The sequence below is a fragment of the Mustela nivalis genome, assembly GCF_964662115.1.
Source record: "Mustela nivalis genome assembly, chromosome: 8".
NCBI lineage: Eukaryota > Metazoa > Chordata > Mammalia > Carnivora > Mustelidae > Mustela > Mustela nivalis.
Genome location: NC_139027.1, coordinates 39,561,760 through 39,575,375, shown reverse-complemented (window position 1 = coordinate 39,575,375; position 13,616 = coordinate 39,561,760). Strand labels below are relative to the sequence as shown.

The following is a 13,616-nucleotide window of genomic DNA, read 5'->3' as shown; positions in this document are numbered from 1 at the left end:
TCCTAAATAAAGGAGAGGAGGACATAAAGACCCATATTTTTCAATTATGTTTGCTAGGGACTATTACCAGCACCCCTCCCCCCCAGACATTTTGCTTGTTTTCTTGTCCCCCTGCAGCACAACCCCACCCATACTGACTGGAGGTCAAGTACCCTTTCCAAGGACCTTATGACTAGAAATGAGAGCACCTGGAGTATAAACTCCATGAGCACAACCTTGGCCTAGGTTCTTCCTCCCCTTGGACTCTACAAGTAAGAACAGCATAAGCCTCTATCTGTCAAATAAAATAAACAAATCTTTAAACAAAACAAAAAACCAACATAAGCTTTCTAATATCTTCTCAGGCATTTGCACTTTCCAAAGTTGGGTTAAAGCATCAGAAGCTAATTAAAGGAAGGACTGCTAGCCGCATAATGTAGCACACATTAAGCCCTTGATCTCTAAAGGGAAAGAAAAGCGGCAGCTTCAGTTCTAAATGGAATGTCTGCTACTTCCTGTGACAAAGCACTTGTGAGCTGGGGACTTAAGGTTGGAAGTCTTTAGTGTGGGGCCACTATCTGGCTGGCTTGCAGGAGCCCTGTTTCCCGAGGGCTGGAGCCGGAAGGTGTGCAACCTCACAGCAGATCCGTGAACTTGAGCTACTCAGGGGTCTCAAAGGAAAACATGGGTTCTGCATTTGCAAGTTTTGCAGAATTGAGTCCAGAGGCCTTCTGCTTCCCAAGTGGTTGGAAGGTTTATATGGAGGTTTAAATACCACCAATCAACTCTGACCCTTTCTAAAACCAAAAGTGACACCCATTTGGGCACAACTACCTCTCTTGAAAGCCATGACCTGAGTCTCCCTTTCTCCGTCTCTGTTTTATATCCATTTGTCTAAACCTGAGAGTAGATGTCTCCAACCGCACAGCTAGGCAGCCACACCTGGGACTCGCACATGGAGTCAGGGTTAAAGCCAGGAACAGGCCGAGGGGGCTCCTGTACCCAGGCTTTGCCACTGATCTTCGCCTTTCCCGATAAGCTCAGTGGGACGTGGTCTTCTGGGATTATGTTTATGAGCAGCGTTGACACAACCTGGAAAGAAAAGAAAGATGCTGCTGATTGTGGGGAGAAAAGGGGAGTTCCCTTTTAGGACAACCTGGCCCTGTTCATCCCCCAAAGCCAAAAAACTCCATTCTGATGATCTGTAGGTAGAGCAAGAAAACCACACATTTCCACCTCTGTGGGACAAGCTGATCTCAGTTGTTCTCCACTTACATGCCGTAAGAGGGGGCTTAGGAACAGAAACAGATATACACCATTAAGAATTTCACTGGCACTCTTATTTCCTGAAATAAATTCTTTTTTGAGAGAGAGAAGCAGATCCCCTCGCTAAGCAGGGAGTCCCACTCAGGGCTCGATCCCAGGACCTGGAGATCATGACCTGAGCTGAAGGCAGATGCTTAACTGACTGAGCCACCCAGGTGCCCCCCCTAAAATAATCTTTAAAGTGAACAATCTTCTAGAACTGAAGATGAAGTCCCTGAATAGACCTAAAGGACAGAGAAGAAAAAAGTAAACTGCTGTGGGGTCACAGTAGAGAAAGATTTGAGTATGTAGTAAAAAAGTAAAAGCAATGACAGGAGGGTTGAGAGATGGTGGGGGTCACAGCGCTGTCCTCTGCCAGAGGTCAGCCCCAACATGATGTCAGTTCCAGGACTGAGGCAAAGGTTGAAGAACACTCTTCAGAGGCATCCTTATTTCATCTTCAGGCCACATCAAAACAGATGAGTCACCAAAATTATGGTCAATAACACCCTCCCACAGAAGAGCTTTGACTTTCCAGTGGGTGCAAAGGAAGGAAGGAAGGGAGAGCTCTCCCTCTGAAGGGCTTCACACATGAGGCCTGGATAATCTGACTGAGAAGCTTCAGAGATGAGAGGATGTTCCAGAGTCTCTGGTTTACCACTGACTGGTCACGTACCGAGGGGCAAAATGACTGTGCTCTTCGGGTTAGCACCACTCATTTGCAGGGGAGATAAAATCCACCTGTTCTTTCAGCAATGCTCTACTGAGTGCTTACAATGGGCCCCGTGCTGGGAAGAGTCACGAATGGAATCAGTCTGCCTTCACTGGAACCTTCCTTCCCAAAGGGGACTGTCCTTGGAGGAAAACAAAACAGGGAAGGAGAACCCCAAGGAGAGCAAGGGGGAAAGGGGAAGGAGTATTCAGGATTTTCAGTAAGACAGGCAGGGAAGGCCCCGCCAACAAGGTGGTGAGGAAGCAAACCATGCAGAGATCAGACCATGCATTTCAGGCGGGAGGCTTTTAGTCTGAGTGAGAAGGAAAGCTATTCGGGAGGTTCTGATCACAGGAGTGACATGCTCTGATTTTACTTTTAACAGGCCCACCTGTTCCAAATACATTCATGGTCTAGACACTGAGGCTATGTAAATTTCTCAGAGAATAAGCCTGCTGAGTGACACTGACAAGAAGGACCAGGACTTCAGAAGCGGTTATTAAAGCTGAGTGAGGAAGGAGCACCATGGGATAGTCTCCACGTGAGGAACACCACAGGATCCACTGGTTACATGATGGCTCCCATCCAATTAGGATTTACAGAACTAACACCAGAAATAAAGTCATTCAACAGGGATTAATCATGGATACTGAGAGACTGGGGAGTCTTTCCTTCCTTTGCCCCAGCTGGGTGCATCACGGTTGCCACCCACTCAATAAGTGGCTGCTAACTGGAGGTTGGGGGGAGATTTCTGAAGCAGCTGCTCCACTGAGAACCCAGGCGGGGGCAGCTGTGCCTGGGTATAACCATGACTCCAGAGAGGGGCAAAAGCACACATTCCCAAAGATGTAGCAGGCAAGGTGCAAAGAGGCCAGGGCAACAGGCATGCGGGCTAAGGAGGGGCTGGGAGCCATCAGCAGGCATCAGTAAATAACTCTTTGTACACCTGCACCAGGCCCCACAGAGTGGCATCTTTATGTATCATCCTTAAAGAAAGCAGACAACACTCTGCCTCAACGGAAGATGACCGGTAGGGCCATAACCACACTCTCCAGAAAGCTAGCACTGCCAGACAAGGGAGAGGAAGTAAAGACAGGAGGGTGAGGCTTCCCTGTGAGGCTGACCACAAGCTGTATCTCAACTAAATCACCACAGCATGGACTGGCAGGCTGGGCACAGTCAGGATAGGAAGTCTATGTGCAAGGTGCAAGCACACATAGCCAACCATCAGAGGACAAGGAAATACGACCCGCCATCTTGTCTATAAAAACAAGAACGCAGAAGAAGCAAAGCACTTGACAAATTCCAACAACCTTTCATGATAAAAACACGCAGCAGAATAGGAATAGAAGGGAATGGTATTGACCTGAAAAGAAGGCACTTATGAAAACCCATAGTTAATATACTCGGTGGTTGGGTCACCTGGGTGGCTCCAGTTAAGCATCCAATTCTTGATTTCAGCCCAGGTCATGATCTCCCAGTTGTGGGATCCAGCCCCAGGTCAGGTTCCATGCTCAGTGGGGAATCTGCTTGAGATTCTGTCTCTCCCTCTGTCTCTCCCCCCACTCCCTCTGTCTCTTCTTTTCTCAAAATAAATATATTTTTTGAAGATTTTATTTATTTATTTGCCAGAGAGAGAGAGTACAAGCAGGGTGAAAAGCAGGCAGAGGGAGAAGCAGGCTCCACACTGAACACGGAGCCTGATGCGGGTCTTGATCCCAGGACCCTGGGATCATGACCTTAGCTGAAGGCAGATGCTTAACTGAGACACTCAGGCATCCCTAAATAAATCATATCTTAAAAAATGCATACATATATACTAAACAGTCCAAGACTAGACACTTTTTGCCCAAGATCAGGAACAAGACAAAAGATACCTACTCCCACACTTGTATTCAACAATGTACTAGAAGTACTGGCCAGGGCAATTGGGCAAGACAAAAAAAAATAAAAGGCAGCCAGATTAGAGAGGAAGAAGTAAAACTACCTCAGTTTATAAATGACATGATCTTTAGATGGAAAACCCTAAAGAATCCACAAAAAAGTTATGAGACCTAGTAAATTACTAAGCACAGAGGAAGGATGCAAAGGTCAACATAGAAAATCTACTATTTCTATACATTAATGATGACAATCTGAAAATGAAATTAACAAAATAATTCAGTTTAAAAAAGTATCAAAAAAGAAAATACTCAGGAATAAATTTAAAGCAAAGAAGTGTAAAATTCGTACACTGAAAAGTCTAACACAATGTTGAAAGAAATTAAAGAAAATCTAAATAAAATGGAAAGACATCAGGGATCAGAAGACTTAATATCGCTAAGATGGCAAGGGTCCCCAAATCAATCTACAGGTTCAGTGCAAACCTTACTGAAATTCCAACTGCAAGTTTTGTATAAATGAACACGTTGATCCTAAAATTTACAAGGAAATGCAAAAGACGTGAATGACCAAAACAATCTTGAAAAAGAAGAACATAGTTAGAAGACACATACTTCCAGATTTCAATACAACAAAGGACACAACGATGGCATAAAGACTGACATACTGATCAATGGAAGAGTCCATAATGTGGAGCAATTAGAATGCTCAGGCATTGCGGGTAGGAATGTAAAATCGTACAGCTGTTAGGGAAAACAGTTTGGTAGTTCCTAAAAAAGTTAAAAATGGGGACGCCTGGGTGGCTCAGTTGGTTAAGCAGCTGCCTTCGGCTCAGGTCATGATCCCAGCGTCCTGGGATCGAGTCCCACATCGGGCTCCTTGCTCGGCAGGGAGCCTGCTTCTCCCTCTGTCTCTGCCTGCCACTCTGTCTGCCTGTGCTGACTCTCGCTCTCTCTCTCTCTGACAAATAAATAAAATCTTAAAAAAAAAAAAAAAGTAAAAAATGCTCAGGCATTGCTGGTAGGAATGTAAAATTGTACAGCTGTTTGGGAAAACAGTTTGGTAGTTCCTAAAAAAGTTAAAAATGCTCAGGCATTGCTGGTAGGAATGTAAAATTGTACAGCTGTTTGGGAAAACAGTTTGGTAGTTCCTTAAAAAAGTTAAAAATAGCATTACCATATGATCCAGCAATTCCACCCTTAGCCAAGAGAACTGAAATGCATCATCACACAAAAACTAGTACATGAATATACATGGCAGCTTTATTTAAAATTATCAAGAGGGGAACAACCTATATTATCCATTTATCACCCGACTAACAAAATGAGCTATTTCCATACAATGGAATATCATCCAGCCATAAAAAAGAATGAAGTCCTGTTCACGCTACAATATGAGTGGATTTTCAAAGTATTATATTAAGTAAAAGAAGCAAGTCACAAAAGGCTACCTGTTCTAAGGTATCAGTTACATGAAATGTCCAAAAGAGGCAAATCCACAGAGACAGAAAGTGACTACTTTGGAATGAGGGAGGGAGGAATTGAGACTGCTGGTAATAGATACGGGGTTCCTTTCAGGGATGATGGAAATGTTCTGGTATTAGCTAGTAGTGATTGTTGTACAACACAGCAGGCATACTAAAAATCTTTGAATTATACCCTTTTAAAAATCATAAATTTTAAGTTAAATATGAATTACTCATCTCAATAAGAAAAACACAGAAGTCAAACAAGAGGATTTTAAGCTTCTTCCTGTGATAACATTCTAGAAATGTTAAATTTACTTTCTGGTCATAAAGTATTATGCTAGGGAGAAAAGACAACCTGCAACCTGTTCTTAAACTGAAGGGTAGATAGCAGTATCTTTGAGAATTGTAAGTGGATTTTTTAAATATTGAACTTTAAAAATGTTTTAAAAATTAAAAGGATTTCTTTAAAAAAAGAAAAGTTTTGAAATGTATATATCCTTTAACTTGGTAATCACACTGCTAGGAACTCATCTCAAATACAAACCAAAGAAAGTGCCTGAGTGTAAACTTAAGTGGGTGCTCACCACAGCACTAGGTAAAATGTAAAAACCAGGTAACAATTAAATGTCTGCCCAAAAAAGCCAGTTAAATCAACTCTGGTATATCCATATCACTGGATACAACAGAGAAGGGGTTAAAAAGAATGACATGGATCTACAATATGTCATTAAGTGAACTAAATCCATCACAAAGCAATTTTAAGAAAGGTCCTGCCCGTTAATCTAGCACATGAAGGCAGTTTAATGAACTTCTTGCCATATTCAGAGTAAGTTAGGGTAGTCCGAGAAAAATACAGACTGCTTGAAATAATGGAATTCCCTTTGGAAGGCCTGGTGGCTCATTCAAAGTAAGCCATGTTAAAAATCAGTCAAAAAAGGTCCATGTATTTGGTGGTCATGAAAGCTCATGCCTCAGGTACAAGGATGTTACAGATAAAGAGGTTTAAAATATAAGTTCAAAACTGAATGTCAAATTTAATCAGGACTCATGGTTCTCCTGACTAGGTATTCTATCTCATTCTGAATTACTTTCTATGAGAGTATGTTTGGACATGGAGAATAGGGTTGGGGAGGGAGGGAATGTTTCCTTTTTCCCTTCAGGTCACTGTGTTCTTGTTTAACAACAACTTCTGTTACTTCTACAGTTAAAAAGAATTTGAAAGGCACTTATCAAATAACTGAATTCAGGAAGGTTGCTGAATACAGGGACAATACACATAAATTAATTGTATTTCTACATCTATATAATTAGAAAATTTAATAAACAATGCCATCTATAATAGCAATACCTAGAAATAAATTTAATGAAAGATATACAAGACTTATATAATTGAAGGACATACTATGTTCATAATTTGAAAGATTCAATACTGTAAATATGTTGATTCTCCCTAAAGTGATCTAAAGGTACAATGTAATCCCAATAAAAATTCTAGAAGGTATTATTTTTGGGGAAATTTATAAGCTGACTTTAAAATTTATATGGAAATACACAGGGCCAAGTATATGCAAGACAGTCTTGAAGAACAAAGCTGGAGACTTTTACTGTCAGAAATCAGTATTATAAAGCTACAATAATTAAAATAGTGTAGTACTGGTACAATGAAATCAAACAGATCAGTGGAATTAAATAGAGGCCAGGAAGAGACCCCCATCTATGTGACTAGTTGATTTCTGACACAAGAGATACTAAAGAGAAGTGGAAAAATGCTGGTCTTTTCAACAAATGATGTTATATTAACTGGAGAGCCATATGGGGGAGAAAAGGAATCCCCTACCTTATATCGCACACACCCACAAATATCAATTCCACGCAGACAAGTAAACCTAAGTGTGGAAGTAAAACAGTAGAGCTACTGGACAATGACACAAGGGAATATCTTGATGCCCTCAGGACAGGCACTTATACAGGAGTAGCTTTGAACAGCACATGCTGGTGAATTATAGTAATAAAAAAGCTCTGATCATTAGAAAACAGCACTGGGTAAAAAGGCAAAAATTTGGCAATGGACGAACACAAGAACATAAAAAAAAAAAAAAAAACCCCTTACTTATTTATAAGAAAATGGCATGGAATAGAAAACAAGAAAAGGACTCCAATGAGCACTTCACAAGTGATGATCCCCTAATGGCCAATAAGCATATGAAGACGTACTCAACCTCACTTATCAGTAAGAAAATGCAAGTTACAACCATAATAAGGTGCTACTACACACCCATCTGAATGGCTAAAATAAAACTAATGGAAACAAATGGTACAATAATTCAACTTCCGCTGAGCATAGGAAGTAACTAGAATTCTCATGCCCTGCTGGTAGCACTTTGGAAAAATGTTTATTAATAAATCTATTAATGTTAAACATAGATCTTATGATTCAACAATTTGATTCCTTGGTATCTAGCCTACAAAATGAATGTGTATGTTTCACAAAAGATATACAAGAATGGTGATAATAACCCTATTTGTAATAGCCAAATGAAGACAAGCCACATGTTGCTGGAGAGTAAAAGAGTAAATATATGATGGCAGCGTTACACAATGGAATACTATACAGCAATGAAAATGAATGAACTCTTGCTATGTGATACCATGAATGACTTACGCAGAGATATGACTGACCATTCCATTTACATACAGTTCAAAAAAAAAAAAAAGACAAAATGTAATTAATAAAGTGTTCAAAGTCAGGTTGGGGGCCATCTTCGGAGAGGGGTAAAAATAGATTGGGGTCTGCAGGGGTCTTCTGGGAGTGCTGGTGAGATTCTACTTTCTAGTCTGGGTGATTTTACAAAGGTGTATTTACTTTGTGAATGTTCACTGAGCTGAACACTTGAGATATATACAATGACAGGCAAATCCTTTTCCTTTATATGCTCTTTCAACAAATGCTGAGACCTCAGATTCTTAAATGAGAGTAAAGCACTCAAGAGGCTGCCTCAAATGCCCTTGAGAAGGAGCCTAAGACTTGATTTTGGGGTACAAATAGAGCGCCTAGTTGAAGCTCCTCATCTCCTAATTCTACACATGGCTTTTCTCTGCAGAATCAGACTGAGTCACCATCAAATTCTTGTGCATGGCAGTCATTCTTTTCTTTTACACCTACTTGCAAAGAAGTAACAGCCTGTGGCAACCTTGCAAAAACACCAAAAAACCTTAACTGTGACACAAGTAAAACCTGGGCCTATTCTCTAGTTTTACTAATTAAATGGTAATAATCTTGGCCCAGAAACACTGTAAGATGAAAATGATTCCTAACATGACCAAATTATTCCATCATTCTAATCTTTTCCATGCCACACATTTTCTCACTTATGTGCTTAACATGGTTTTGACAATGAACACACAGAGAATGCTGTAGTCTATTTTTGTTTTCAACATTAGGTCAGAAAAATTTCCCAGGCTGTTTCACAATATGGTCTTTTAAAACCACTATTTTAAACAGCTACATAATATCTTCACAAACGGATGTTCCACAGTTTCCTTAGCGCCAATGTAAAATATCCAGGTTTTTCTAATTTTCCACCTCCATCAACGGTGGTGTAACAGGCTACTTTTTTCAAGTAGCTTTTTCTACATTTCAGACTGTTTCCTTTGGCTAGATTCCCAGATTGAAGGGAATCAACATATTTATGGTTCTAGATATATATTCTTTGCCCACTATTTAGTTCTATTTTGAACACATAGCTTATGTTTAAATAAAATTCTAATAAATTCTGGACAACTACTTAAAATATAATCATTCACTTCCAAGAGAACTTCAGATGGCTTATAAGATGAAGACAAATAAACAGAAATAATAAAAATAATAGAAATAAAAATAATAAAGCAGACAAATACATATGGCCAACTAAGTCAGAAGCCAGGAAACTATAGCCTATAGGCCTCATCTGGTCTACCACCTGTTTTTGTAAGTAGGTAATTGGATCACAGTCACGCTCATTCATTTATGTTTTGTCTATGGCCGCTTTCATGCTACAACGGCAGAGCTGAGTAGTTGCAACAGAGCCTGTATGACCTGCAAAGCCTAAACTATTTATTGTCTGGCTTACAGAAAAAGGTTACCACTCCTTGAACCAAACAATCCATACTTACAGATTTTAATCTTAAATTGCAAAATTCCCCATCTATTCAGTTAAACTGACTTCCACTTCTGGCCAAGCTAGAGCAACAGTGACCTAATGACTCTTCCACCAAAAACAACAGCAAAAGCAGACATGATCATGAAACAATGGTTTTTAAGACAGTGGACACCAGGCAATGAAGGACAGTGATCAGCAAAGACAGTAGACTTGAACTATTTATTAACTGACATTTTTAGAGCACTTCATTTAAGAATAGCCGAGTATACATTATTTTTATGGGCTCACAATATTTACCAAGATACACCATAGTAAACATAATCTCATATACAAACATCAATAAATTTTAAAAGAATTCCAGTCACCCAACATATGTTTTCTTGCCACAATGAAATTAGATTGTAAATCCATAACAAAGATATCTGGAAAATCTCTAAGTATGTAGAAACTAAATAATGGACTTTTAATTAACTCATGGGTCAAAAAGAAATCAAAAGGCAAATTAGCAAGTATTTGAATGAAAATGAAAACAACATAATAACTTAAGCGATGCTGCTTAAGCAGAACTTAAGGGGAAAACTTATGAAATGCCTATATAAAAAAAAAGGGGAAAAAGGTCTCATATAAGTGATTTCAGCTTCAATCTAAATGATGAGACAAACAAGGGCAAATCAAACCCAAAGTAAACAGAAGAAAAGAAAAATTAAGATCAAAGTGAAATCAATGAAATAGAAAACAGAAAAATAAAGAAAGTCAACGAAAGCTGGTTCTTTGAGAGCAAAACTAATAAATTTCTAAGCAAACTGATCAGGAAAAAAGAAAAAAGACACAAATCAGGGTGCCTGGTTAGCTTTGTCAGAGGAGCATGCAACTCTTGATCTCAGGGTCATGAGTTTGAGCCCCACATTGGGCACAGAGATTACTTAAAAAAAAAAAAAAGAAAGAAAGAAAGATTTAAATCACCAATATCAGAAACGAGAGAGCTGACCCCCCCCCTATAGATTCTGTAGATAGAATAGTAAAGAAATATTATAACTTTATGCCTATAAATTTAAAAACTTATGAGAAAAAGTCATCTAAATCACAAAGTACTGAGGCTCAATCAAGAAGAAACAGATAACCTGAAGAGCCCTATATGTATTAAAAAGATAGACATCTTAGTTAAAAAAACCTTCCTATGAAGAAAAGTCCAGTTCCAGATGGATTCATTGGCTAATTCAACCAAACATTTAAGAAAAAAAAATAATACCAATACAATACAAAGTTACAGAAAGCTAAAGAGGAAATATTTCCCAACTCATTCTATGAACCCTGCATTACCCTATAACAAAACCAGGCAAAGATATTACAAGAGAAGAAAACTACAGATCAATATATGCATATCTTAGAGATATTGTGGGGTGAGTTCCAGACCACCACTATAAAGTGACTATGAGGATAAAGTGAGTCAAATGAATTTCTAGTTTCCCAGTGAATACAGAAGTTATGTTTACGCTGTACTGTAGTTTACTGTGTGCAAGAGCATTATGTTTAGAAAGCCAATGTATATACCTTAATTGAAAAAATACTGCTTCACTCCTATGTGGAATTTAAGAAACAAAAGAGATGAATATAGGGGAAGGTAAGGAAAAAATAAGATAAAAACAGAGAAAAAGGTAAACCATAAGAGATTTTTAACTACAGGGTGCAAACTGAGGGTTGCTGGAGGGAAGGTGGGTGGGGGGATGGGGTAACTGGGTGATGGGCATTAAGGAGGACACGTGATGTAATTAATGAGCACTGAGTGTCACACGCAACTGATGAACCACTAAATTCTACCTCTGAAACTATTAATACACTATATGTTAACAAAATTGAATTTTTAAAAAATACTTTAGTGCTAAAAATGCTAACCATCATCTGAGCTTTAAGTTGTAATCACTAATCACAGATCACCATGACAAACAAGATAATGAAATAGTTTGAAATTTTGTGAGAATTACCAAAATGTGACATGGAGACATGAAGTAAGCAAATGCTGCTGGGAAAATGGCACCAATAAATGCAATGAAAAATGAAACAAAGCATACAAAACCGCTTGAATGCCGGGGAGCCATAAACCTTCGAGGAGTAAAAAACACAGTACCTGTGAAGTTCAATAAAGCAACGTGTAACGAAACGAGGTATGCTTGCATCCCTCACCAACACAAGTACAAAAATATTCTCAACCAAACTTGAGCAAAGTGAATTTAAAAATACACAGATGGGGTAATATCTCATGACAAGTAAGGGCTGCCCAGAACGCAAGGCTGGGTTAACAACGGAAAACCAGTCAGGCCGCAGGTGTGCAGACTTAAAAAACTACTGAGCAGGAAGAGACCTGAGAGATTATCACCCAGAGCCCTTTGTATTCTAGATGAAGAAAGGAGGCCCACAAAGCCAAGATCACGCAGCTGATGAGGAGTTAGGCCTTAAGGTTAAAACTGGAGACCCAGACAACAGCAGAAACACACACACTACTGTATTTCATTATTTTATCGCCACACACACCATTATTTCATTACTTTGACAGGAAGCACAGCGTGATCTCTTAGGAGCTAGGAATCCTGCATCTGAATTCCAACTCTGCCTCCTACAGACTTGGGCATGCCATTGAAGTTCTCTAAGGCCTCAGTACCCTCGTCTACTATAATAATAGTATATTATACTATACACACACACACACACACACACACACAGAGTATATATAGTATATATACAGCAATAAGTATATATACACTATATTACTGTATATACTGTATATACTACATTATTACTGTATATACTATATTATATATACTATATGTTACTGTATATATACAGTAATAAGTATATATATATATACACTAATTAATTATTATCTGTTACGTTATGTAGTCCTCACAGCCCGTGCTGTGAAGACCATTATTATCCCTATTATATATATATATATATATACTACATATATATGTAATATATATATGTACCATGTCAGGCCGCAGGTGCGCAGACTTAAAAAACTACTGAGTATATATATATATATATATAGTATATATATATATGGGCTGGCTGTGAGGACCACATAATGTAACAGATCTACAGAGCTACAGTAAGGTACTCAGCCCCTCCCAACAAAAAAATTACTACTACTGCCACCAATACCAGCACCTCTTCCCACTGTATCTGCATTATGAGGACATCGAGGACAGACACTATGCAGTCCACTCTTAGCAGACACTCCCCTGAAACCACCCAGACTCAGGAAGCCCACCAAAGAGAAAGTCATACAGATCATACAGGTATACCTTGGGTTCAGTTCCAGAACATCTGATTTGCCGTTTCTCTACGTCTGGACTCTATTGGGAATGAAATCTTTTACACGAGTGGCCTGTTTCCTTTTTTAAAATTTCTCCCAATTACCTGTTTTCCTGTCCACAGTGGAAAGGGCTTCAGGATGGCAGGAGGAAAGAGCTTCACACGCCCCACCTTGTCTGTGAGTCCTCGGTATAGCAGCTCCATGTACTGCTCCCGAGTGAAAAAGCAACCTCGAATGGTCATGTTTGCGCCCGAAACCATGTGATCTTGGATCAACCCTGCCAATGGTTGGCCATCCTGCAAACCAGAACAGGTAAGAAAGAAGGCAAATGTGAAATTACATTCTAATTCCTAATCATCCGCTTGGAAGCCATGTACCAACAACAGCGCTCCCCTCCACTCCTATATTGTCCTGCACACAGCCTCACTAGGCCCCGGGCTTGAGCCTCCTATCTGGAGAGCAAACTGCCTCCCAAAGCACATGACCTGGGCTTCCTGACCAGCTTCCCCCTTTACCATATGCCCACTGTTCTAGATCAAAACAGCTCCAACTCGTCCAGTTCCCCACGCCTTCTTTCCATAACCCCATCTGGTTCTAGTTACTCCAGTGTTATTTTTGGCATTTTTGCATAAATTTGGCCTCACTACAGTTTGCTATGTTCTTGCTTTTATATTTTGGTTTTATGCTTTAGTATTTTTCACACATTTCTGGCCTGGTTTTCCTCTAAATCAGTCATCCATTCAGTAAATATTTATTGAGAGAATACTATACGCCCAGACATTTGAGTTAGCCCTCCAGTCTACTCTAGTGGGCCAGATA

General features: G+C 39.5%; 1 protein-coding gene across 1 annotated transcript in view; it reads right to left on the bottom strand.

Annotated features, from left to right (window-relative positions):
- POLR1A (RNA polymerase I subunit A) overlaps positions 1-13,616 on the bottom strand; it is a 70,679-nt gene that overhangs the window by 27,057 nt on the left and 30,006 nt on the right. The window contains exons 14-15 of the mRNA XM_082743455.1: positions 12,902-13,093; positions 922-1,071 (exon numbers count right to left, since the gene is read on the bottom strand). Of these exons, the coding sequence (XP_082599581.1) occupies positions 922-1,071; positions 12,902-13,093 (342 nt within the window). The remainder of the gene's footprint in view (positions 1-921; positions 1,072-12,901; positions 13,094-13,616) is intronic.